Raw genomic sequence first — 27,525 nt, 5'->3', positions numbered from 1 at the left:
TTTGTTCTATTTGAACTTTAATTCTTCTAATACATATTAGACGTCCAGTCATTGGATTAAAATAGCATAATATCATGCAACACACTTATTATCTAAAACTAACTACAACACCAATTTCATTGACGAATATTAAAATACAGTAAATTCAATAGTCTTAAATATGTGATATTTTAAAATATTAAAACAAATGAGCGAGAACAATTGGATAATTGGATCCTTCTAAAATAAATAGTTGCTTATAAATTAATAAATACAAACTTATTTAATTTGAGAAAAGTTCTAAATTATCTAGTTACGTTTACTTCGTATATAACGTGTATATGTATCAGACAGTCTTAACTGCCACTCCATTTTGAGCTTGAATTTAAAATCAGAAATGTTAAAAATATTTGAAATTATCCATTATACTCCATCCATAATTATCCATTATACTGGTGATTAAATAAAACGAAAGATATTGCACATAATACGCCATATTTCGGCCGTATACACGAAGTCGTGTATATTAAATAGACACCTATTATTTATTAAACACCTCGAACCCTCTACCAGATTACGAATATCAATTAAGATTGACAAACTTGGAGTAATACTTTCAAAAACACATTAAAATCTACCACATCAACGGAACTCGTGAGCCTGTGTCACAAGCAGTATGAATAAATTAAGTTAGACATTAATCACCCTAAGGGTGTCACATGATTATGATTCAATGTGATAAAATATACGGGAAACATTTTAAATTTCATTTAAGACCTGAAACTTTATACCGATCCTTGCTGCGTTAGCAGACTACGCACCATAAATACCCAATTTCAAAATTACCATTCCTAGTAAAAGTTCCAAGAATAGTTATTAAACAATTACTGCAAAAGAGATATTGTAATAAGCTTAAGAATTAAGTTCTCGCTGCACACCTGGGGCTACCTCGAGCAACTCCATGATCATGTCAAAGTGGGTCTCCGGCAGGGCGGTGCAGTGGTTCGAAGCGAAGTCACGCATGTACAGCGACACCTAAATATTAAAGAGTAATGAGACATGACATACTAAACAGATTGATCAAAACATTATTGAGAGTACATTTAATACGTGAAGCAGAAACTTTGGACCCCTTTTTACGAAAATTGCACAGACAAAAGAGTATGAAATTTCTCACACTTATAGACAGTATAGAGAAGGAGTGCCGAATGTTAATATTTTTGTAAAATATGCATAAAAAAATCATTCAATCAGTAAAGAAATCATTAAACACACTACCATGTATTTGACACAACATATATACATATACTCTGTGTTTATTTGTTATTGTTGTTTTACTTTGTTTTACTTGTTGTGTTAACTTTTGTTATTGTTGAAAGTCTGAGAATAGATTATTAGTTAAAATTTAATACTTTAGCGTACATAACTTACCACATCCAGCACAGTACGTTCGTTGGAAGTGATATCAGTTTCATAGGCCTCCACGCGCTCATTCTCGGTCATGGCAACGCAGTTCACGAAAAGCCTCATATAGTCCTCATCTTTGGCGAGTTTCGGATGGCGATGGCTTATTACTTTCAACGCTAGGTTGTTGCAACGATTAGTGGTGATGTCGCCAGACCTTAAATTTTAAGATATCAGTACCCAATTTAATATAACAGTTTATTCAACTGAATTGTTTAACGAACTAACAAACGGGTAAAAGCATTTATATAATACGCGGTATGGTAAGGGGGTTAAGGGCCACCGATGCAAAGATGAGAAGTGTCCCCTTTTAATAATGATGAAATATGTATGTATATATATACAACTTTTTTTTTTATGATTGAATATTTACTGGTGGCCCGGAGGCCTTTCCAGTTTCACCAGAACAGGTGGGCGAGCAAAGGCTCAGCCAGGAGGGGTGGGACAGCTACCCGAGCGCCTCCGAACGAGACCTAACAGCTCAAGAGCAGCTGCTTCGCGAATGAATCTACTACTGGATCGGAATCGCGACCCGCTGAGAAGATCCGGCGAGAAACTCAGCGAGCTGATTCATGGGTTAGGTTGTACGGCGAACTCTTTGTCGAGTTCGACGAGTACGGTTATATACAACTATGAGGATTGTCGACCGTTGAATTAGAAGATGTCTAATCCGCACTAGACACACGTAAACCTAGTTTCAAACGCTTAGTAGAAAAGAACAGAGTTCAGAAGACCATTCAGCGTTTTTAAAATCTTAGGTACCTACTACCTAGTAACCTGGTTCGGCGAATGCTGTTGGAAAAGTTAGCAGAATCTCATGAACGTATTAAGATAAATTTATTTGTTAAGGAAATTTATTAATATATTCCTTTAATACTGTATAAACTATTTTAAGTATGTATGTATGTATGTATGTGTGTGTATATGTGATTGTGGATATATGTATATATATATATATACTTTTTTTGTGTATGTATTCGTAACTTAATATTTTCATTGCACCTACCACTATTTACTCTGTACTACCTTTGGTTGACTGGTAGAGAATGCCTTAGGCATTAACTCTGCTAATGTAAATTTTACATGAAGTGTAATAAATAAATAAATAAACGAAGACAGTCAACTTTTCTTTAATTTCATCATCATCATCATCATGGCTATCATCGGGTTGACCTTGTCTTTCAGTTTAATAAATAATAATTGAAGTTCCAAGAATAAGACTATCGTGTAACTAATAAGTACCTCAAGCAAATAATCTCATCGTCACCCCTCCTGATCAATTGAAGAGGTCCTTCGTACAGGTTGACTAGTTCGCCAATGTTCAGGTCCGCATAAGAGCGAATTACTTCCTTCACCAGACGAGACCACGAGGAAGGCATCTGATTCTTGGCCAGCGGCAAAAGGTCATCGAAGGTCGCGTCCAGGATCTATTCGAAGTTTACAATTTTTATGAATGGCTTATTACCGTATTTTTCTGTACGGTGGAACGAAATAAATATTATATCATCCTTTAAAGTAGAAGCATATATGTTCATAATATGTATAACATTGAATTAATTTAAAATTACTTAAGATTGTATGCACCCCTTTTGTGAATAATAGGTATATTTATGACTCAAATTGAAATTGGGAATTAATAATAGTGTGTATTTTACCAATGCTTTAATCGGATAGTTAGCGGCACCATATGCGGCTGTGAAACCACCGATGCTCCATCCGTAAATCACTATGTCTTCAGGGGCAAAGAAAAGCTCGTAAATGGCATACTGGATTACAGCGTCCATGGCACGCTTTTCCTGATCCGGGAATGGTGTTCCCTAAAAACAACATAATCATGAGTACAATAAATGCTATTTCCTTAGCGAATCTGACGTTTTTTTACTCACAGTGCTTCCGCCGAAGCCAGGGTGATTCCAGCCGAGAACGGAAAATCCACCTTTGACTGGTGTCGTCATAACGCCAATCTCATAGTAACCAGAGTTTCCCTCGCAGCAGATGATCAGGGTCCTACCTTTGAATGACTTGTGTCGGCTTTCTACGAACATTGTCTCGATATGGTTTCCGTCGGAAGTGCAGATCTTGGCACGCTCACCGTTGTAGTACTCGACGAGTTGAGTGCGTCCACTGAGCAGACCGCTCCCTTGACACGCACCAATTGATTAATAATAAATTGTAGAGATGAAACGGATAGTGGTTTGGCCGGATACCGGATACCGAATATTCGGCAAACTGCGAGACCGGAGAGCCGGATATTCGGCCCTTTCGGAAATATTCATGCGCGTTCGGATGTTATCGCACGTACGCAGAGATCGCGACGACTCGGTACGACGATTTGGTATTCATTCACTACAATTTTCCACTTGTTAATTTTGAGTATTAAACAAACTAATTGATAAAACAATCACTTTTGACGTACGATTATAAAAATAAAAGTTATCCACAGCCTATTGTGGTACTATACAAAATCGGATCGAGATCGGATAGTGAAAACATGGCCGTATATCGGATAGTTACCGGATATCCGTTTCATCTCTAATAAATTACGTACGTTATATAAAAGAACACAATGGCCGCACCGTATACAGACCCACTACCGGAGATCGAATATATAAACATAATAATTGAATTATAATTAAATAGTTACTCAATCATTCCACACTTACATAACAGATTATGTATCAAGAACAATGATCCTGGGTAGATGAGACGAATACCGAAGGTATGGGCCGCAATAAAAGCCAAAATTTGGATTATAACCCTCTGATAAACAGGTAAGTCCATGTTCGCGCATTTCGCAAAAGGGTGGTTCTGCAGCCAGCTCTCTTGCCTGTCAGAATAAAATGTTAGTAGTTAATGATACTATATAGTCCTTACGCGTTTTATTTAAATCTATATTTCCTATTGTAATCTGCAACAGAGATGTGCTTGAACATTAAACTTTACAGACGTCAACAACATTTCAGCAGCCAGTGCGGCTTAGAAGAGGACTAACTCCACCACTTCTCGTAGGTTTCGTAAAAAAAGAAATTAACAAGTTCCTAGGAATTAATCTGGTATTCAATCAGTCTATATTATTACCATCAAGAATTCATATTTACTGGCATTAGGTCGTGGTATGAACCGACACAGTTAAGTACCACAGCCCTATTCATTTACACCGCGAAGATAGCACGCGATCCGGTTTGAAGTGTGGGATGGCCATTCAACCACTGAGTCAGATTCCATGGTTCAAGGTAGAGGACATTCAGGATATGTCCGCTAGATCGTATGTACGGCCATCAAAAATTAAATACTGATATTATCGTAATCAGATAGCGAATACGAGGCCAAATACAACTATACAACACTCCTAGATATTTAGAACACTCCTATACTTAGAACACTGACCTTTCTTCGGGATCAGCGGTAAAGGTTACAGGCCAAGCGGAGAAGTCGAAATCGTATTTCCTGATCGCCTTCAGATACGCATTCTTGTCGTCCATGGGAGAGTCCAAAGTGTCAATGAATTTCAAATATTTCGGACTGTAAGATCTTCCATATGCTCGCATTACGAAGAAAACAGTAGCTATACAGCCGATGCCTCCGAAGAAGCGCATTAAAGTTTTTACTTCTTCCATTGAAAGAAAGCCACGTTGGATTATGTATAGGCAGATCAATGGAGTTGCATAATAACCGATTCTGATAGCGGTATAGGCCTGTAAATATTATAATAAACCAATGAATAAAAAAAAACCTTTCAGTGGTGTCTCTTTAAATTTATTAAAAATATATTTCGAGACGATAGATACCGTTGCAAGGGTCCTTTCACCAATCTTTTCAACTCCGACCGGGCGATACGGATCCTAAAAAAAAATTAATTTTATATGATTGAAAGATTACTGGTGGCCCGGAGGCCTTTCCAGTTTCACCAGGACAGGTGGGCGAGCAAAGGCTCAGCCAGGAGGGGTGGGATTTGCTAACAGCTACCCGAGCGCCTCCGAAGGAGACCTAACAGCTCAAGAGTAGCTGCTTCGCGAATGAATCTACTACCGGATCGGAATCGCGACCCGCTGAGAAGATCCGGCGAGAAACTCAGCGAGCTGATTCATGGGTTAGGTTGCACGGCGAACTCTTTGTCGAGTTCGACGAGTACAGTTACCGAGGTCCCTAAGCCTGCTCCTAATGTTAGAGCTGAAGGCGTCTAATGCAAAGGTTATTGGATCTGATGGATCCGTAAGGACGTGTCTAGGGCGGCGACGGTGACTGGCTCCTGCGTGATCAGGATTCGGGGAGTAGTCAGCGGCGGCAACGATAAGGCGATTATCATGACGCATAGCCTTATCGAAGTACCGTTCCGACGCTGACTTCATGTATTTCTGGATAGATTCGAGGCCCAGGTCGTCGTGTAGGTCAACGTTCCTCACGAACCACGGAGCTCCGACGGCTAACCTGCAAAAGCGGGATTGTAGAGATTGGAGGGTGTCTATGTGTGTGCGGGCCGCGTGAGCGAACACCACACTCGCGTAAGTCATGACGGGAGAAATTTAATATTAACGCAATACTGGTACGTACGGCGCAGCGTGTACGTTTATTTAAAAAATGTTAAAAAAGGTTCATGCTACTAGTCATCAAAAACTCGTACCAGACATAACGTTATGATTTCACTCATCAAAAACATTTTGAACTTGATACTGTCGAATAAGGTTTGAATACAATTGTGATATAATAAAAAAAACCCTAAGCCCAATAGCAGCAGTATAAGAGTTGTACTTTAAGTCTTGTGCTTCTATTATTTTTATTGCTATGATAAAATCAAAATATGCTAAATGATTAATTGCTATTAGAAAGAAATTTGAACTCCAATCTAGTTCATGACATGTAAAACGTATAATAGTTTTATCTTTTATTACGTGCGTTAAAGCTATAAATAAATTTATAAGTGTTTTTTTTTTCGGTTTTCGCCAATCTTAGACGTAATTAAAATAAACAAAATTCCATATTAAGCCTCAACGTAGTTTGAGTACTTTGAGTGTAAAGTAGAAGGAACATTAGTTTACGTTCCGGAATAATAATGTTTCAAAATGTTTTGTCATTTAGGCTCCTTCTTTTTGGCTTAGTTACAACTTCTGAGTGAGCGAAATGTGTTTATTGTTTTCGTAAAAAACAAATACATTTTTATTATTCAGCAGCGCATCATTTTTCGATCAGTAATTATGAAGTTAAAAAATCGGTCGTTATTTAAGTGAATAGATTTAAATAAATTTTACAAGTTTTTATAAATATAAAAAAAGTTGTTGAAAAACAAAATTAAATAATATTCGCAATGCAAATATCGATCAATATGAACTGCAGGATGCTTGCAACGCATACTCCTGAAATACGGCTGCAGTCAGAGAGTTGAAAAATCAATGGCTGCAGTGCGCCGACGCGACCGTCCAGGTCAATCGATCATTCAATTATATACCTTTAGCAGTTTACATAGTAGCTGTTTCTGTAGAGTGAAATTAAACCTACCCCTACCTAGATAAAGTTTATGAAATACTTCTTTTTTCGAAACTAAAATGACATCGCCGTTGTATAAAATTTGTAATTCCGAAATGATACACGGACTCTTTTATTTAATTCTATGTATGTATTTCTTTCAATCTTATACATACATGTCAACGTTTCATGTTTTTTTTTTATTTGTTTTTACCATGTTTATCATCGAGGTGGTACCATTGTTACATTTAATGAATGTATTGAACACTATTGAATCGGATTTTTTTCTTTTATTATACTTTTGCATTTACATATGTCAAATAAGAACTATTACTTCTAGATATAATTTTGAAATATCCTTCCTTAACTCTACACTCTTCTCGTTACAAAGTTAGCTTTCCTATTCAATAAAAAAATGCACCAGTGTTTTCACAGAAAGCTGCATCTGTTTAGTGTAATAAAAAAAATGCACCTATCTATTTATCTTATTGGGAGCTTCCAACTCACCAAACTTTTTTATTATTATAAAAACTTAGTTTAACTGGGGATTATAGACACAACATAAATACCATAAAGGTGGCTGGCATCTTGGTGTATCTTGTTGCATTTTTGACACCTTTTTACCTAAAAGATCTGTGTAAGTACATCACCAATTGTCCCTGAAATCTGCATTACAATTGTTTCACAATGTTTTCTTAAATTGATTCTTCTCAATTTTAAAGTTGATTATTCTTTTGTTTTAGACTCAAGGTAGATTCAAAAACAACTCTGATAAATACATAGACTTCTTTTGAAGTATCAATCATTTTCCAAATAAAAGATTCTCGACTTCCTCAAGTCGTTTATTTATTGCTTAGTATTCTGATAATTAACCTGTACTACTGCACCTAAATCTGTTCAGGGAAAGTTTTTCTGACAAAAAATATTGGCTTTTTTCAGTTTCCTATTAATGCTAGCATGGATGGAGTGTGAATGACGATATGAAAGAAAGAAAGAGAGAGAGAGAGAGAGAGAGAGAGAGAGAGAGAGAGAGAGAGAGAGAGAGAGAGAGAGAGAGAGAGAGAGAGAGAGAGAGAGAGAGAGAGAGAGAGAGAGAGTGAGGAGTGAGTGTTGACATGACACCTGATAGAAGAGAATGGAAGAGAAAAATCAGCTGTGCCGACCCCAGCTAGTGGAATAAGATGGAGAAAAAGAAGAAGCTAGCGTGGATATGAAACAGTAATTATAATAAAATATTTAAATAGTTGTGATTAAATTTTAATCAATCATTTCATATTCACATCAGACTTGACTGACTCAGTGGTGCAGTAGTTAGTACCCTTGACGGTTGGGCAGAGAGTTGTAGGTTCAGTGCCAGCACAGGGCAAACATTAGTGTGATGGTCAGGTTTGTTTGCTCTTTGTTTAGGTGTTTATTATCTATATATGTATATGTTTAAATTTAAATGTAGTACGAATGACAGTCTCTGATACCCACAATATAGAGAATCCTAATTTGGGGCCAGATGACAGTATGTGATTTGTTCCCAGTTATTTATTTATAAGAAAAAACTTACTTTATATAACAACTGTTTTCTCTAACTAAAATCATTAAGTTCATCTAACTTAGAAATTGTTTTCTATATAATAGTAAAATCATCCGCCATTACATAGTTGCCAAACATTTTTTTGATTAATAATTTGTTGCTTAATATTTCAGTTAAGAAAATCTGTAGTATGTCTTCTTCAATAGCTATTTCAATTCTCATTTTGTTTTTAAAAGACACATGGTCTATTTTTCTACTATTTTCATAAAATGTGTGGATATTGATTGGTAATATTTTCACCTACTGGTGCATTCAGACTTAGTATGAGGAAAGGGATTTGTCAAGGATATTGCACCCGGGCAAGGCCCTTAACAATGAATAGCAGTTCTCCAGCAAATACTTGAGTAAGTACTTGAATATGAAAGATTGAATGTAAATGTTTATCTTCATTGGTACACTTACCTCTTGTCGTCCATCGAAGTAAATCTTGTAGAGTCGAGGAGAAAACATGCACCGCCACATACGCCTCATTCTAGCCACAGTAGACCCCATGATGATGCTATATGTAGAAGTGAATGTAAAATTTAGAAATATCGATTGATAAAATTTTTTAGTTTTCTTAACGTTTAACAGTAATTTATTGTTATAATACCGTTTATAATAACTTCGTGTCACGTTGAATAATTAAGAAGTCACTATATACCGTTATAAGCAGAGTAATATTGAATTTTCCTTTTAACTCTGCTTAATTGAAACAAAAAAATTCGAGGTGCAGCCGTCCTACCCCGTAGGTATCTTGCCCCTCCATAAACCCCTCATATCGACTATTATCGACCGTCGCAAACACAATGCCACAGACTAGTAAGAGATATTTTCTTTTATTTTTTTAAAGGGATTTTATGACCCGGTAACTAAGGTACTTTAAGTAAGGTATTATTTTAATTAATATTCATAGTATTATGAAAAATTGTAATATGGAGTGAAATGAAATGAAATGAAATGAACCATGCACTAAATACACACACACACACACAAGCCAGACAGCTTAAACTTGCTAAAGGTTGCTAGCTTTGTAGTTTATTGAATACAGGTCCGACTAAGTGCCTATTAATGTTACGATGGCGTAAGTCCTTTTAACATCTGATTAACATGAAACTGGAAGGTTAGTGCATCCAGCGCGAATTTATTCTCCTCTGAACATGGAGTTGCTCCGAATACTTTGGACTTAGATCCTACAAATATGAGCGATAAGAGCAATTGTATGTGCGATCAAGCACTCTTGTCGTATACTGAACTTGTACAAGCAGCCGTAGACTTGGATAGTGGCTTGAAAATATACCAGAAATCGAGTATAAATTGGAGTTTAGATATGAAGAATACATTATATTTAAATAACATACATGAGTCGTCTATGATCGAAGGTGGCAATCTGTGCATTTGGACAAAAAAATGTTATTGATATGTCAATACAGATTGATTTGAATATAATGGTCTCCTTCAAAGAATACGGTTCAAAACCTGCATTAAATAAAGGTTAATACTTAACCTGTTATTTATCTAAGATGTCGTTCAGAAGAGTTTTGTGACTGCCAATGGAATACAAAGTCAATAATTCGTTTTTCTGATTTACCAATAATTGTCCAAAAGTCACATTGCCGGCTTTGATAATAGTCGACTCACATACAGATAGATTACATTAGAATAGAAGAAATCAGGCAAAAATGTGAATCACCATAATAAGTATTTAAAGGAATGAAGAACACCTAAAGAATGAAAAAAGTCTATAAATTAATTCTTCAATTAACTTCCATTATTTAATTTTGAATACCACTGTCGTGTACTTTTTTATTTAAATGTATTTTGTTTAAGTTCACTCTCCACATACAGTTATTTGAGATTAGGTATCCTTTAAAATTTTTTTTTACATAACATTTCAAAACGATATTTTGATAATATGAGTAAATTAATTATTTCAACTATATTTGGTGATGTACTTACATCATTCAGATCTTCCATCAAGCTGGTAATATTTCTCGGTAGATCAACAGTCTGAATGCTGTTGTTCGGAACTTGAGCTTAATAAGAAAATGTTATTATCTAGTAGTAGTCTGATAAATTAGTATCTATTCGTTATTGTTGTAGATGTATATCAGATGTTAGTCGTGGTAATTCCTGGTAATTTTCTAATGTAATTTGCACTGTAAGCAATTTTATTCAAAAACTAGCTGGGACGCTGAGGTCAGCGGTCCGCGGGATGCCCTATAAGAAACCTACGGTTAAGGTTACACATTTTAATAATAATAAAAAGATGATAAAACTCATTTTTACAAAAGGTTATTTACGATTTTTCATGATTTAGATGAGTTGGTAAGTCAAGTTTTAAGATGAAGTCTAAATACATAACAATGTATTGATTGGGATATCCACTTATTTAATCCAAGGAATAAAGGCCACACCTAATCTCTTAACCCAGTTAAAAATATCAGCCCCTAAGTACTTACTAAGAACGAAGAAATATAAACCGCTTATAAGAAAGCTCACTCTTTCGAATTTAGGTGCTTACTCTCTCTTAAATAGAATCCTTTGGGACTACATTAATGTGCACGGGAGTGCGGTCTCCGTCAACGTTTATTCGGAGTTGTCCGATTGCGCTGAACTAATTTTAAGTGATGAAATAGGTGTTTTTTCTAATTGTCTCACAGCTTATAGGAAAAATCTGCTGCGGATAATTTCCCAAGTAAATATAAATTAATCATAATTAATTAAATGTACTCAAGTTTTAGTTATATATTTTTTATTTTTGTTGTCAATGCACTGTCGATTGCACTTATAATTGAGGTGACATCTGCCATGTACTTTTGTCAGTTTTTCAATGTTTTTATTGATGATCACTTTGTTAGTGCAACTAAATTAATTAATTAATTAAAACCAAGGTGTGGCAGCCCTAGCAAATTTCTCTATTAACACTAATTTTGTCCCCAATAACCACTATTTTTGGGTAAATAGGGATAGCACCTATTTTTGTTCTTTTTTGCTTAAACTGGAATGGTAATTGCATAGCTTTAAATTGGATAACAAAGATACCCCCAAGACTCAATCATTTCGATCATGATATGGCATTTTAAACATCAACAAGTACCTTAAAATTGTCCATCAAGTTGGAATTTGTCCCTAATCACCCCATTTTCTGTACCTAATCTATGTGTATGCCTATTGCACTGAATGCTCTGTAATCTGTAGTTAAAATACATAATACCAGAAGTCAAAATTAAGATTTTCTTATTTTTTATCAAATTTGCGTAAATAATTTCGTTGTGCGCTATTTATATTTTAGAAATGAAACATGTTTCGCGTAATGAAAACAACTTTCCTGTACATCCTGATGGTTGTGGCTTCAGTTTCATGCAGAATACACAAACTGCTTCTTACGGTAAGGATATTACTGAAATGCTTACAGTTTTAATATTTTTGACAAATCACACAAAAATGTGTAACTTAATTGCTTTTACTTTTTAAAAGAACCATATGGAGTTTTCCCACCTTTTTTCTAATCTTTAGCTAAAAAGGACGTCAGGTTGTGTGCGTTGCTAAAACTTAGTACAAAATACATCTTGGTGATATCTAAATGTTAAAAATGTTTTGATAAACTTGAAAAACATTTTTTTAAACTATAAATGTCTAAAAACAACCTAAATAGAATGTTATATTTTTATTTATCTTCTCTTATACTTTAATGTCCTGAAATGACTGAGGCTGTACTCTGTAGGTTTTCTTGTGATTTGATCAGCAGTTTCTTTTTTGGGAAATTTTACAACAATATTTCAGTAAATCATTTTCCTTATCAACAACCAACCAATAAACCAACCAACCTACCATATTGTAAGACAATGACAAGCTATCCAATTGTGACAGTTTCATTGTGATATTTTTCTTTGCACCTATCCCCTCTTTACACTGATAATAAGTACCCATCAAAACCTTGTAAAATAAAATCTGATATTTTTATGAAAAACCTTGTAAAACAAAATAAATTTTTAATACAGGCTAATTACAGTTATTTATTTAAGTAAAGCATCTTATAAAACCTGTCTGTTAAACGTATATATATTCTGGTATATATTGTGGTTTTATTAATGGAAAAAGTGACATCTCTTAATGACCTAAATATTTTCATTTTTGTTTCCAAACATAATTTTGATCTTCGTTTCATTTTTTGTTAATGGTTTTTGACACAAACTACACATAAATACACTAACAAGCTATAAAATTAAAAACTTATCAGTACTAATATATAGAATCACTTTCACAGTAAACTTTTCGAACTTTTATTTGCTTGCTTTCACTTGAACTTCTTTGTTACATTACATTGCTCCATTAATTGGTACATAAAATCAAGATACACTTTCATCAGTTTGCATTGTGGTGGGTAGCCAACATACAAGACAAGATATTCAGCAATTCAGAAGGTTGCTTGTTCAAATCACATCGGGGTCATCAGTTTGTCAGGAGAAAGGAAAGATCTTCCACTGGGCGGGTGATATTGTTTGGTAGACTGGCACTCTGAATGTTGTCGTTCAGAACTTGTATATATGCAAGCTTATCTTGTTTAAAACATTGTGCGATTCAGGCAACTGTCAAATGCCTTGTGTTGTGTGATGGCTACCCACCACAGCATCATTAACACGTTGACTGCCTTGTAGGTCATTGGCGTGCCATATGTGGCAAATTGAAGTAATTATGTTGATTTCTCTTACTGAGTGCCTGGATTGCCTAATTTTGGATACTTTTGTTTTTAATTGATGTTTTAAACTTTTTGGTCTCTTAGAAATAGTTTCATTCTCAGTATCTTCGGATTCGTCTTTCATAAGTCTACTATATATTCCAGTGCCTCAGTAAGAAGATTGAACACAGAAATCGATATGATTATTCCAGTGTGCCAAGTAGGGCACTTAACTATGACAGTCAACGTGTTAAGCATGATATATTATCTCATAATGGGAAATGTCATTCAAATCAGTCCAGCTCTTTTAATTTAATAATAATTTTTAAATATTTTTTATATCTAAAAATAATTTTTACTTTTCTAATATATAGCACATTTCCACCCAGAACTTCCATATCTTAAAATTTTTATGTGCATGCACCAAGCTGTATTTTTGCTAAAAATGCTCAAGCGAACTTCAAATGTATTTTACAGTTCTCGTAAAATAGATCATCAATATGAAACAGCCATGCTATTGCTGTGACTTGCGAAGTGTAAGTGAAACACCATTTTGTAAAATACCATGTGTTATATTTAATGTTGAATTTACTATATGATGTACCAACTACTGCAAATTTTAAGGCAATCATATAAATTACTAGCTGACCCGGCAAACTATGTTTTGCCATATATAAGATTTCTAGGGAATTTCTAGTGTAGAAAAAAAAACTAATTTATTGTAAGTGTGTAAGGATGTGGTAAATGAGTGAAAGAGGTATGTAGTTCTGTGAACGATGAGGGAATATATAATAAAAATAACAAAACCTCATTCAACCACATAATACCTTAATATAACAAAAAAAATGTCCAAATAAAAAAAAAATGTTAGGGGTGGACAACCCTAATCATTTAGGGGTATGAAAAATAGATAGTAGCCGATTCTCAGGCTTACTGAATATGCATAAAAAATTTCATGAGAATCGGTCAAGCGGTTTCGGAGGAGTATGGGAACGAACATTGTGACACGAGAATTTTATATATTAGATTTAGGATTGGATTGGATTAAATACAATGGAAGCCAAAATTCCTCACCTTTATATTAAATGAACTGTAAGATATGGATATATGATACTGACTCCCTCAAAGTATTGCAACCCATAAAGTTTCTGTATCCACAGTGTTTTTACCCATTTTACTTGCCAAATTGTAATTATACAATATTATATAATAGCACTGATAGGCCAAGTTAAGTATGCACAGGATAGGATTACTATCCTGCTACATTTATACATTCCACTGTGACTTTCTATATATTGAGGGCTTTCACAACTGCTACAGTTTTTGTTGGTCAAAGGTTCTGGCCACAGTACTATTAATGTGGACTGAAGCGGAACCTTAGCGCTTGAGTCTTTTGATAAAATGTATTTTTAACCATTTATTTAAGTACTTACAAAGACTTAAAAGACAGCATTAAATGTAATCATTTCCGTCAAGAAATAATATCACCTTACAAATGATCTTCCTAAAAAATATTTTTTTTGTTCTCAGGATGATCAACGGAAGTATGTGGACATCACGACTTTCGGATTCCTTGAGCGTGGTATCCTAGAAGTCAATTTAGTTAACTTTATGATGCCTTCAGGACCTTTCGGGGAGGTAAGTCAATTGTTTAGAGTGTAAATTAAGTTTCAAAATAAGTTCCATAGAATATACTTCCATAGATTAGTTTTAATTTATCTATTGAGATGATAAAATTAACTATATATTGTCATTTAAAGTATATTAAGTACTAAAATGAAAATAGTACTTTTAGAGAGTTCATATTTCTTCTATTTTGTGTAATAAAAATGGATAACTGTATATACATGAAGTCAGACTAATAGTTAATGTGGAAGTCAGTGTATATTATAAACTTTTGGCTGTCAGTTTTGACTTTCCATACTTCTAAGGAAACAGTTCTCTCAAGCTTATTTTATCTTATGCCACTGGAACAAAAGCTCCAGTACTTTCTTAGTGCTGAAATCTGTTGAGGGTTTCGTAACCAGTACAATTACTGTTTCCTCTATTTTACAATGAATACTGATATATGGATCCCATCTTGAGTGGGATGATAGGAAAATGTTTTCGTGTATGTATGTATGTATGTATGTATGTATGTATGTATGTATGTATGTATGTATGTATGTATGTATGCAATATATTTATTCATAAAAAGTTACACTTTCATTTAAACCAAGCCCAGCAAAACTACTTATGCAGTTTGACTGCAGGCTTTATATAAACATAGCTTATAAATTAATAAATTAGGTTAAATTAATACAATTAATTTACGTAAATGGTTACAACGTATTTAACAAGTGTTTTTTCAATAAACTTTTAACTTAAAGTATATAATTTAATGTAAATACAAAATTTTCTTACAGTACGGCTTCACATTGGACCGAACAATAAATGACGCGATTAGTCCGTATTTAGCTCAAGGAAATTCCAATTCATGTTTCCTGAAAGAAAATGTAATTACTCCACAACACCCAGCCATAGTTTTCCTTAAAATGGATTTCGAAAACTTAAGGTAAACTTACAATGTAAAATTAAAATGGACGCAAAAAAATGTATTTAACAATCCTTCAAAGACAAACAACTTCATGGACGATGAGCGGTTACTGTTTCTCATCGACATACGGCTGCCCTAGCCGTTATCTAAACATAATATTATACATTTGAATTATATATTGCTTTGTATTATGTATTGTATGTAAAGACAGTCTTTTTTTCACAATTCGACAATTGTCTTTCTAAGGTATCCAAGGAATTTATTACTAAACACATATTGATAAAATAATACTTCTACATTCTGTTTGTGTTAAGTACGGGCACCTCTTAACATATATTCATTTTTGTGATAAAGATACTAATATCATAGATTTATAAGGTCATTCAAATAATAATATTTATTTTGTTTTTAAGGTTAAACGTTACATGCCGAGCGGCAAGCCAGCATATATATAGAAACAAAAGCGTCATTCCAAGAGGTATGCCTTCGATAAATCCAATCACAAATTCAGTGCTATTATCAATCATATTTTAATAGAGTGAATACGCAGGCGTGTTCACAGTCTGTAGCTCTGAACTTTTTAACACACTTACATTAGTTAGGCATGTAACAGTATATTTTAACGTGATTTTCACTTACTTTAAGCGTCGAATTGAATTGAAGAAGTTTCAATTTTATTAAGGACTAATAACAATATAATAATTTATTGAAATTGTCCAATTATCCTGATTAGAATATTTAAAATTAACGACGGTACGGATGGCTTAAACGATAGGGTCTTGGGCCACGTACTAAGGATTACTTATTTATTTGTGTTTTAATCTTTCTTGGTATGAATAAATAATATGGCAAAAAAAAGCACGGGATTGTGTAATAATGTTTGACTGCCTAATGCTGAATCTTATATTATTATGGTGCACAGTGTAATAGAAAATACCTGCGCCCGATCATAAATGCTATAAAAATATATATATATATATATATCTTTAGAGTAATGACAAGTAAATGATTTAGTAATTAAGCTTTATATAGTTTCAAAGGTGCCCCAGTTTTAAATGATATGTTACTTTAACATAATATTAATAAGTAAATATTACCAGATATGATATAGCAATTTTAATAATTAAGCTTGCCAAGTTCTTCGTCGAAATTTAATAAAAATAAATATATACATAACTTATTGAACTAGACACCTTTCATTAGTTACATTAAAAAAAAACAATCGATAGGTTTAGTTCTGTCAAGTAGACGCGACAGTAGCTCGGACGCGAGTTTCTAATCGAATTAATGAACAAACAGACAAAACTGCTAAAATATGTCCTGAGACACTTCTCAGAGTTCTATAAATAGGTACATGGTTGTTTGAACAATTACATACAGTGTTGCCTTATTTATTTTTCAGTTTTCCCTAACGATGTAGAAGAAAAATGTTCATATGATTTGCTACCTATTCAAAGGGAAACCAGAAATCAAATAGACTACTATAATACAAGTGTGAGCATATAATAGTATTATATTATCAATCTAAACCCACTATCAGCTTGGTACTTCTTTTGCCTTACATGCAACTAGTGCTCTGTCTGAAGTCACCTTTAAAATATATTTAAGTCTATTATTGGCGTAAGTTACAAAACACTCATTAATTTTTTTTTTTTGCTTAGATGGGTAGATGATTTTCTAGCCCGCTTGGTGTTAATTGGTTACTGGAGTTCACAGGCTTCAACTAACGTAACTGCCCAAACTTTAAGACATGCACAAAAATACGTTTTCAATAGACAGAATCGGGCTGCCTAATCAAGAACAAATTTTTATTTAAAGTATGTAGGTATGTAAATTGTTAATCCGTTACATTTTTTTTGTTACAGTTTGCTCTGTACATAACCTCTAAGAAGGAAGAAGGTCTGTACAACTTGTACTTCAATAACTGTCCCTATAAAGGCGAAGGGAACCCGACACCTGTTAATGCAATAGTGAGTAATGATCTAAAATTTTTCTTCAGGAATTGTTCTAAAAATGAGGACTAAATGTAGTTTGTACGTCATCATCATTATCCTGCCCTTCTCCCAGTCACCTGGGGTCGGCGCAACATGTTTTCTCCTTCCATACTCTTCTATCATATACCATTTCTTCGCTCACTCCCCTCCTACCCATATCGTCTTTCACACAATCCATCCATTTCTTCTTAGGTCTACCTCTTCCTCTAAATCCTTCCACATTCATAGTTAACACTCTCTTAACAACCTCATTTTCATTTCGTCTCATCACATGTCCATACCATCCCAAACGTACACTCCTCAGCTTCTCTGTCACAGGTGCCACTTTCAGAATATTTTTTATTATTATAAATTATTTCACGTATAGGAACATAATAAAAATACAAATACCAAAGTACATTTTAAAGTTATATAATATACTCATTTTATATTATATAGCGGCCCGCTCCGGCTCCGCTCGGGTCTTTAACAAAAATTTCAACGACGTTGTTTTATTTTTTTAAATAAATGAACACTTATTGCGGCATAACTATAATAGTACATATTATGCTGTCGCGACACTTTTTGTAAATAATGATGTGTTCTACAAAATCGTAGTAGATTATGTTATTCTATCATCAATAGTTTTCGCAGCGCACGCGATGTAAAGAATATTTTAGGTAATTTTTTTACGCCTTGGAATACATTATTGGAGTTTTAGTAAGGATCCCTAATTTTTTTCAAAAAAGATATAGCCTATGTCACTCGGGAATAGTGTAGCTTCCAAACAGTGAAAGAAAGTTTAAAATCGGTTCAGTAGTTTCGGAGCCTATTCAATACAAACAAACAAACAAATCTTTCCTCTTTATACTATTAGTATAGATTCATATTTATTCATTTCTTTTATTGCAATGATACAGTTCAATAAATTGAGTACTGCATCGAAGAATGCTATCGAGGATTGATTCTTAGAATTCACCTAAACAAGTAAATAATTTGCAGATTGAAATCTTCGAGAGCAACGAAGGAAACTACCTGTCCGCTGGTGAGATCCCGCTGCCTCTATTATATGCAGTGACGTCATCGATATTCTTGTTCTGCGCTATATTGTGGACGTACATTCTGAAGACGAGCAGACAGACCGTATTCCGCATACACATAATAATGTGCATCCTGGTGTATCTGAAGGCAGCCTCGCTTGCCTTCCACGGGATAAACTATCACTTCATACAGATAAGGGGCGAGCACGTGACGGCCTGGGCGATATTGTATTATATCACACATCTGTAAGTAAACGCAACGTTTATTTCACATTTCTCGACTTTGATATTATTTGTATTCAATTAATAATTACAATCAATTAAGTGTACTAGTACTAATTACGCAAATTATAATTTTGCGGGTTTGATTTTTATTACACGATGCTATTCTTTAACCGTGGAAGTCAATCGTGAACATTAAAGGTTCTTTTGATTGATTCATGTGAGTTTCAGTAAAATGTGATGTCTGAATCACCTTACGTCGACAACATGCGTAATGGAATTCGTACAGATTAGGTTGCATTATTACACAATAAAAAAATTAAAACACAAATTTTCATAGACAACATTTTGTATTATAGTTTTTTTTACTTGCAGGCTTAAAGGGGCAGTTCTGTTCGTGACTATAGTTCTTGTCGGCACCGGATGGAATTTCATCAAGCATATACTGTCCGATCGCGATAAGAAACTGTTCATGATCGTTATACCATTGCAGGCAGGTTAAAATTAAAATTGACTAGATTGTATTTTAAGACAAGAACTGGTGGTAGGACCTCTTGGGAGTCCGCACGGGTAGGTACCACCACCCCATCTAGTTCCGCCGTGAAGCAGTAATGCGTTTCGGTTCGAAGGGTGGGGTAGCCGTTGTAACTATACTGAGATTTTAGAACTTATATCTCGAGGTGGGTGCCGCATTTACGTTGTAGATGTCTATGGGCTCCAGTAACCACTTAACATCAGGTGGGCTGTGAGCTCGTCCATCCATCTAAGCAATAAAAAAAAACATATTTCGCCACGGACTACTACCATATAGGATACTTATGTTCCTATACTACCATCGTTCTAGATATTTATAAATCCGGTAAAGCAGTTCAGTGCCAATCCAATTGAGACTTCGATATTTCAAGGGTAATGTTTACTGCATGCGCCATCAGCACGTACCGTACATATACGCTAATAATAGAAGTATTATAACACAAGATGTATTTTAAAGCAATTAATCTGGCCAATATATTAGCTGTTAGTAAAAAATAGCTGCTGATATTTTCAATATCTGTAGTATCAACCTTATTTTAATTATAATATTTAAAATTATTGGATATATATTTTCGAGGAAAAAACAAAGTTTTGAACAATTTAGTCAGTAAAATATATGGGAGCACAGTTATTATTGCGCTCTTCTATCTAGTTATGTTAAGAAATAAATTTTATGTTCGATTAAGAGTCTGATATATAACAAGAAAAAATAATAAAAATACAAAAGCGCTGAAATACGTATTAATAGATAACAATTGCCGAAAATGAAACAACTGTAAAGGAGAGCCAATGAAAGTATGTCGACAAAATACTACATAGGTTCGACAGATATATTTTTTTTCAACGGACGCATGCAGAGAACTGTTTTTAAGTTCCCCATCGATGACATTCACTTGACTATTGATAAAAACAAGATCCGCGTATAGCACCTTTAGAATTGAAGGGACTTATTTTATTTTATATTTTTCCTACCCAAGCTAATTGTCTAGAGAGACCATATCAGCGTACCCTTAAGTAGTAGGTGAGCTCACAGGGCTCAAACCTAAAGATGTTGCTAACACGAACCCTAGCAAGTGCAGTGCTTCGCAGAATTGGGTTTTATACTTTCGTCGTCTTATAAACATGTATTCTATTAGTTTATAAAATTAAATTTTTAAATTAAATTCAAATTATAGTCTAGAAAGGGACAAAATACTGTAAGGAAAGTGTACTTTATAGATACACTTTCCGTCTCTATTAAAGCTTACAGTATTAAAATCGAAATTGAAAAATGACTATTATTTTATTATATTTCTGGCATTTACAAAAAAACAAGAATTTTGGATTAAGCCCCTTCAATTCTAATGGTGCGATATATTCTGTGCTTGGTTAATTTAAATTCGTTACTGAACGATTACTTTAGTCGATTAGAACTATTTAGTCGATTAGATTTAAGAGTGCTATAAGATTGGAATAATAAATAATGATATTTATTTTGTTGTTTCAGGTGCTAGCTAATGTTGCAGAGATAATATTAGCGGAAAGCGAGGAAGGCGCAGTCGAACACAACGCCTGGCGCGATATCTTCATAGTTGTCGAGCTAGTTTGTTGCGTCGCTATTGTTTTCCCTGTTGTCTGGTGAGTTCATGTTTATATATGAGGCCGTCAGCGCAAAAGTAGCCTAAGCTTACCATAGTCAGTATGGAGATAATGAGATTCGAATTTATCTCTACAATACTTCGTAGGCAAAAAAATGGGCCCTAAAATGGTGTTTACAAAGAAGAAAAGAAGGTGTCATCTGTTATCTACGGATGAATATAGGGATACGCCGATTTTGCATCATAATTTATTATATTTTAAATAAATTTCAATACATACGCACGAATATGAATTGTGGGTTCGGCCACTTTGGCGCTGATGGCCTCATATATAATTCTACTGTACGTGTGTATGTCACTGAACTCCACCTAAACGGCTGAACCAATTTGAATGAATTTCTTTGTATACGTTTGGGTGGCGCCCTGGATGGTTTAAATTTACTAATCAGCCCGGCAGATAGCGCTGCAGTCGGTATCTAGATTATTTATCTATACTGCAACTAAACGGCCTGATCGACATGAATGAATTTTTGTGTATGTATTCGTTCATTCATTTTATGTATGCAACGTCTGTCGGGTCCGCTAGTTCAAATATAAGATTAGAGTAAAGAACTAGCTTACCGCCCGAAGCTGCGTCCGTATGGATCGCTTTCCATATTACTGTGTTTACAATTATTATTACAATTGTCGACAAAAACATGAGGTCGGATCAAAGTTTTTGCTGAAAATGATTTTAAACGAAATTATTATTATTTTTTGTCACAATATTTGGCCTGTAACTAGATAGTGTTGATTGTAGTATGATTATTTATAGTTTACTCGTCACGTTTTGTTTTAGGTCGATACGACATTTACAAGACGCATCGACGACTGACGGCAAAGCGGCCATCAATCTTCGTAAACTGAAACTATTCCAGCATTTCTACGTGATGGTCGCCTGTTACATATACTTTACGAGGATTGTGGTCTTCATATTGAAGGTACTTGCTTACTAAATGTGATATCGGACCCAAGCGAACGATCCACTCACGGTGCTTTTAAGCTCTTCAAGCATCAATCAAGGTGCAAGCACCAAAAATGCCACTGTCAAAACAAAAGAGGAAAAGTTTGGTTAAAATAAATTTATGTCTGGAGGTGCGAAATGATTATCGAATCTCGATCAGTAGGAGAACAGTGATAGTAATAATAAAAAAAGATGTGTGGTGTCGTGGGACACCGGATAGAAACGAAGTTCTTTATTATAAAAATATTAATTTTAAGTTCTATTCGAGGTATAGAGAAAAATATTGATAAAAAAAAACTACTTTACAAAGTTATCAACTTTATTTTATTCACAATGATTTATAAAATATATATTATAATAATAACATACAAAGAAACAGCTATTTATATGAATAATAATAATAACCGTCATCACGTAGACTATACATTAGATAATGTATAGCCATCATACTAAGACTATACATAAATAATAAAAATCTTACGTTACGGACATTTTTTCCCGGATAGGGAACTTCGTTCCAAAAATCTGTCATAGTAAAATACAAAAGATTTCATCAACAGAAAACAGTGCGGTTCCAATACTCGTGGATGGACGAGATGTTCCGCGAGCTGGCCACACTCGTGTTCTTCCTGATGACAGGCTACAAGTTCAGGCCGGCGGCCGCTAACCCGTACTTCACGCCGACCCACTTCGATGACGTCAAACCCGAAGTGTACGTTTCCAATTGTCAAATAATAAAAAATGGTGCACGTGAATGAAGTGAAACTTCTTTTTCGATGTTCATTTTTTCAGATTAAATCAGATTGCTCTTGTAATAGGGAATGCTGTGTATAAGAGATGCGACATTTTCATCATTTATATTATATATAATTTAAATTATAGATAGAATTTTATTTTTTGTTTTTAAATGCTTCATTAAAATATTGAACGCTACTCGTTGCTAACGCTCGCGCTGGCCTGTAACAGGTATAATACGCGCATACGTTCGAGTGCCGCGCATTCATTCTCGCTCTGTCTCTTTCTAATATGGTTGCGTTAAACGTTTAACGCTACCTTGTTGGAAGTCGCATTAGAAGTTTCACTTCAATAATATTAATATGTATGTTGCTTTAAAAACAAACAGACGCGCTGACGGCCTTGAGATAATGCCTCGATTAAAAAAGCATTTACATTTTATAAATTAAAATACATGTGACCCTCCCATAACACGGTAGATGCGTTCCTACAAAGTCCCGTTTTGTGCGAAACCGTGTTATATGAGATTAGAAGCCAGTACAAAAAGGAAAATATTTTTTCTAAATGCAACATCTCAACTGTTCTTGGATATATATTTTTACCTATTATACATAAAAAAATAAGCAGTAAAATTTCATTTATTCCCTTAAATTGTGTGTTCATAGTGCACAATGTAATTTTCTAAATAATTTTAAACAAAAATCTCGTTATCGTGTTGTGAAAATACCATGTTGAAAGAGGGTTTTTGGGGAATATTTCTTTTGTTGTTAGAATGGAAATGTGTTCTAAAATACCGTGTTATAGGTGGGTTAATTGTATTCAAGACATCAAAATTGCATTTGAGAGCTCAACTTAATTAAATTATAAGGTACCAATTAGAGGTGTCGGTCTGACTTTATTGTTTTCTCTTGTGTCATCCTAATAATTTTTACCATGATTGTAAGTACATAGAGTTCACAATAGAGTCCCCATACCCAGTTAAGGTCATAAATATCAAAACAATTCGAAATTAAAATCGTGCCACATTTTCTTTAAGCTTGGTTTACATCATCTCATGTTGGGTCCGGTTTACATTCTCTTAGATTCCTTAGGATATCTTAGTCACTGAAAATATTATAAGTAACGTATGAACGGTTTTTTTTTAAATTTTATTTCATATATACCGCTGTGTAAACTAAATAAGGAGATAATTAACAATAAATTTCATGGTAATGATGTGATGAGCCAAAAATAATTATACAGTTTTTTAGTGAATATATTACTTATTTTGCGTATTCTTCTGATGGTTGAGATAATATAAACTGATCATACAATAACCTAAATAATAAATAAATACCTATACAATAGGGTCATCAAGAAAAAAATTAAAAATATATTTTGTTTTATTTAGATTATCGGATATCGGTATACTGGAAGGCGTGACACGAATACCGAATCGGGGCGAAAGAAGACGGGAAGACCTCCAGCCTTTAATGCAGGACGCTGACTACAACTCTGATTAAGCCTAGTTCATAAGTAGACACTTTTATTATTATTATTAATTTAACACTAATCATACCAACACTTACTGGTACCTTTTCTACCATAGCGGTTAGATAAATTTATACGACAAATATTACTCAAAATAAACAAAACAAAACAAAAAAAATGGTATAATAACTGTAGATTAATCGGTAAGAAAAAGTCATGAAGTCAGTACAAAAGCAATAAGATCATACGTGCATTTTCAATGCAAAAGTTCAAAATGGGTCATTTGACCCGTTATGGTATGTTTAGTGTTAAATTTCAAACCGATACATTGGTCGGATGATGGCCAAATTCAATACTGCTTCCATAGTGCGGCGTAATTCTTATGAGCGCGGCTTGTCAGTGTTCATATAAGATTTGAATCTTACTCGATACTTAATGTTATAATATCTGGTGGGTCATATGTTTTATTTATTAATTTTTGCAACATAACTAAATTGTGTATTATTCACGGAGAGAGCGGGCAGTTCGTTAGGCGTATGACGTTGAAAACAGTAATAAAAGTATTTTAAACACACCTAGTTCAATAGGAATTATATAGTCAAATTCGAATATTTCATCGAGGGCCAGCTTGACTCATCTTTTGTTTCTAATTAATAGCTGAGTTATACATAAAAAAAACAAGACTTTTCCGTCGCTTAGATTCCAAATTCAAAGTCTAATAGGAAAATATTATTTTTCAATTCAATTAAATATAATTGAATCAATTAATAATACTATTATTATATTAAGTTTAGGAACACTTCGGGGAATTTACATTGTTGTTTGCTATTTACAGTTTACCTAAATTAAATCTTCACATCTGATTTATGTTAATTGTATTCAGTATTATATTTTCAGTATATAAAAATAGTAGCTCAGTTTTTTTTTATGTTGTAGTGCTCGCTATTCAAGGGCAAGAAGAATTAATTTTCTTCGCGATACGTAATAGGGTCGCAAGTAACAATTTTTGCTACGAATTATAATTAAAATATCTAAAATAATCTTGTTGTTCTCCAAAAGTTGTAGTGTAGTTTCAAAATAATGATGAAAACGAATTATAATGAGAAAGCTTACAAAAAAAACAATGAAGCTTTTACTACATACTTTAAATCTTATAGAGCGGTAACCCTATATAATAATGCAGCCAATGTCAAAACGCAACTGACTACGAGACAATGGTATCTAATATCGAATACGGAGTCCGCTTTTGCGAAGCGAAATCGTTGAAATCACCTGTGGCGGGTAGCCATCATACAACGCAAGATAATTGACAGATGCCTGAATCTCGCTTACGACATTTTCAAGATAAAGTGCATATATACAAGTTCCGAACAACAACATTCGGACTGCACGTCATCACGGATCCTCCTGATCCATTAACGGTGCTTTTAGGCAATACAAGCACCGGTCACCGTCCTCGTCGAACCCGTCGCTTGCGACGAAGGGCTCCACGAGCGAATTAACCCACAGACACAGCCCACTGAGTTTCTCGCCGGATCTTCTCAGTGGGTCGCGCTTCCGACCCGGTGGTAGATTCTGCGAAGCACTGCTCTTGCTAGGGCGGTGTTAGCAATTCTCCGGTTTGAGCCCCGTGAGCTCACCTACACAAGCTAGGGTAAGCTGAAATAGCCTCTCAAGGCTATCAGCATAGGTAGGAAAAAAAAAAAAAACATTCGGACCGTCGGTCTACCGAGCAATATCACCCGCTCGGTGGAAGATCTTCGCTTTGTCGTATATCTGTACACACCCAATAAATGGATATTAAGATTCATTTTAAGGAAGACGAAAATAATTCAATGTTATATATCTCGGCAAATGGAAGCTTGAACTAAGTCGAATAAGACCTTTTCCTCGTAAAGAACAAGCACTTGACAAAAACCGTCACCTACATTGTAGTGATGATCGTATAATAAAATCAGTTCCAAAATACATTCAAAAGACAGACTTTGAATTGAAACGAAAGCTAATAGCGCCCTTTAGAAGGAAAACTTTAAGAAAAAGTCGACGGAAATAGGGAATTATAAAAAGAGGTACAATTCAAAAGTATGATTCGACATTATTGTATAATTAAACAGACTTTTTTCTTAAGTAAATGTGCTCAAAAGCGCTTTTAGTTAAAGATTCGGGGAAGCCAAATTAGTCCAGTTTTCTTGACAGCATAAACTCGATTCACGATAGGTGTTTGTGGTAACAGTAACTCTGTTTTGAGATAGTTTTTTGTTCGTTGATAAAATTTTAAATGTTGAGCTGATACTGCGACCCACGCCGAGTAAATAACGTTTAGTAAAAATATCATTAGCTTTAGAAGAACAAAGCCAGATACAGGGTGTCCCATAAATTAATCATAAGATGGCAACAGATTGCTCGAACACTGTCTTCTTATTTATTTTTTGGCTCCAGCACGGTTTGTGCATTAGCCATCGTCAAGTAATAAGATTTTTATAATTCGCCGTTTTAATTATTTACAGTAGGTAATAAAAAACGAAGGAAACTTAATCAATGGGCATGAAATGAAATGAAATGAGATGAGATGATATGGAATGTCATTTACTGAGACTTTTTCAGTGGACTTTTTGAAGGAATCCGAGAAGCTACCACCTGGTGTTAATTAGTTACTGGAGCCCATAGACATCTACAACGTAAATGTGCCACCCATTTTGAGATATAAGTTCTAAGGTATCAGTAGGTATAGTTACAACGGCTGCCCCACCCTTCAAACCGAAACGCATTACTGCTTCACGGCAGAAATACGCAGGGCGTTGGTACCTACCCGTGCGGACTCACCCTTTAGGCCACGACTTTTTAATTTTACTGTATAAAATTTAACGAGATATTTCTCGAAACCGAAACGATAACTTGTATTAAAAAAAAAAAGAGGATTGAAGCTCGATTGAAAAATGTCATTACTTAACTAAAAAATAACTAAATCTGAAATGTTGTTTTTATTAAAGTAACGTTTTTCATGCCTACTAAATTATGACGTCATCTGTCTTTCTATCTCGCTCTCTCGAGAGAACGTAGCATTTTTTGATTATTATTAATTCGTTGATTGCGTGGAATGCAAAATGCATTAATGAAATATGTATATTATTATACACACGGATTTTTAGTTCTAGCCTGCTAGTAATCGCTACTACAAACACCAATGGTCATAGTTTACGGGAATGATATCAATACAGCTTGTATATTAATGGGCTTTTTGTTAATAAGTGCTACAACAAGACATCTCTTTTCGAATCAAGTCGAAT

General features: G+C 34.3%; 2 protein-coding genes across 3 annotated transcripts; one reads left to right on the top strand and one right to left on the bottom strand.

Annotated features, from left to right (window-relative positions):
• On the bottom strand, positions 1–9,485 carry LOC114246220 (phosphatidylserine lipase ABHD16A). Of its 2 annotated transcripts, none has more exons than XM_028178673.2 (10): positions 9,081–9,485; positions 8,891–8,987; positions 5,232–5,285; positions 4,831–5,138; positions 4,107–4,270; positions 3,330–3,583; positions 3,099–3,260; positions 2,686–2,870; positions 1,411–1,600; positions 1–1,014 (listed from the first exon to the last, which is right to left on the bottom strand). In XM_028178673.2, exons 2-10 carry the CDS (start codon positions 8,978–8,980, stop codon positions 892–894), a joined length of 1,530 nt encoding a protein of 509 aa, XP_028034474.2. In that variant the 5' UTR covers positions 8,981–8,987; positions 9,081–9,485; the 3' UTR covers positions 1–891. The 2 variants fall into 2 exon arrangements, with proteins under 2 accessions (XP_028034474.2, XP_028034481.2); XM_028178680.2 differs by having other exon boundaries at positions 9,132–9,277.
• Positions 9,486–11,644: 2,159 nt separating this feature from the next.
• On the top strand, positions 11,645–24,416 carry LOC114246346 (protein GPR107). Its single transcript, XM_028178825.2, has 12 exons — positions 11,645–11,858; positions 14,679–14,786; positions 15,554–15,702; positions 16,098–16,162; positions 17,087–17,178; positions 17,550–17,654; positions 18,660–18,943; positions 19,295–19,412; positions 20,940–21,070; positions 21,869–22,010; positions 22,594–22,745; positions 24,159–24,416. Exons 1-12 carry the CDS (start codon positions 11,772–11,774, stop codon positions 24,268–24,270), a joined length of 1,545 nt encoding a protein of 514 aa, XP_028034626.2. The 5' UTR covers positions 11,645–11,771; the 3' UTR covers positions 24,271–24,416.
• The last annotated feature ends 3,109 nt before the right edge of the window (positions 24,417–27,525 follow it).

The sequence above is a fragment of the Bombyx mandarina genome, chromosome 01, assembly GCF_030267445.1.
Source record: "Bombyx mandarina strain Sakado chromosome 01, ASM3026744v2".
NCBI lineage: Eukaryota > Metazoa > Arthropoda > Insecta > Lepidoptera > Bombycidae > Bombyx > Bombyx mandarina.
This window is presented reverse-complemented; position numbering and strand designations above follow the sequence as displayed.

Coding starts and splice junctions, on each gene's coding strand:
- LOC114246346 (XM_028178825.2), top strand. CDS start 11,772: ATGTTTCGCGTAATGAAAACAACTTTCCTGTACATCCTGATGGTTGTG. Junction 16,163..17,086: donor CAAAAGCGTCATTCCAAGAG/GTATGCCTTCGA, acceptor TTTATTTTTCAG/TTTTCCCTAACGATGTAGAA. Junction 19,413..20,939: donor TGATCGTTATACCATTGCAG/GCAGGTTAAAAT, acceptor TTGTTGTTTCAG/GTGCTAGCTAATGTTGCAGA.
- LOC114246220 (XM_028178673.2), bottom strand. CDS start 8,980: ATGGGGTCTACTGTGGCTAGAATGAGGCGTATGTGGCGGTGCATGTTT. Junction 5,139..5,231: donor GTGAAAGGACCCTTGCAACG/GTATCTATCGTC, acceptor TAATATTTACAG/GCCTATACCGCTATCAGAAT. Junction 2,871..3,098: donor ACTATCCGATTAAAGCATTG/GTAAAATACACA, acceptor AACTTCGAATAG/ATCCTGGACGCGACCTTCGA.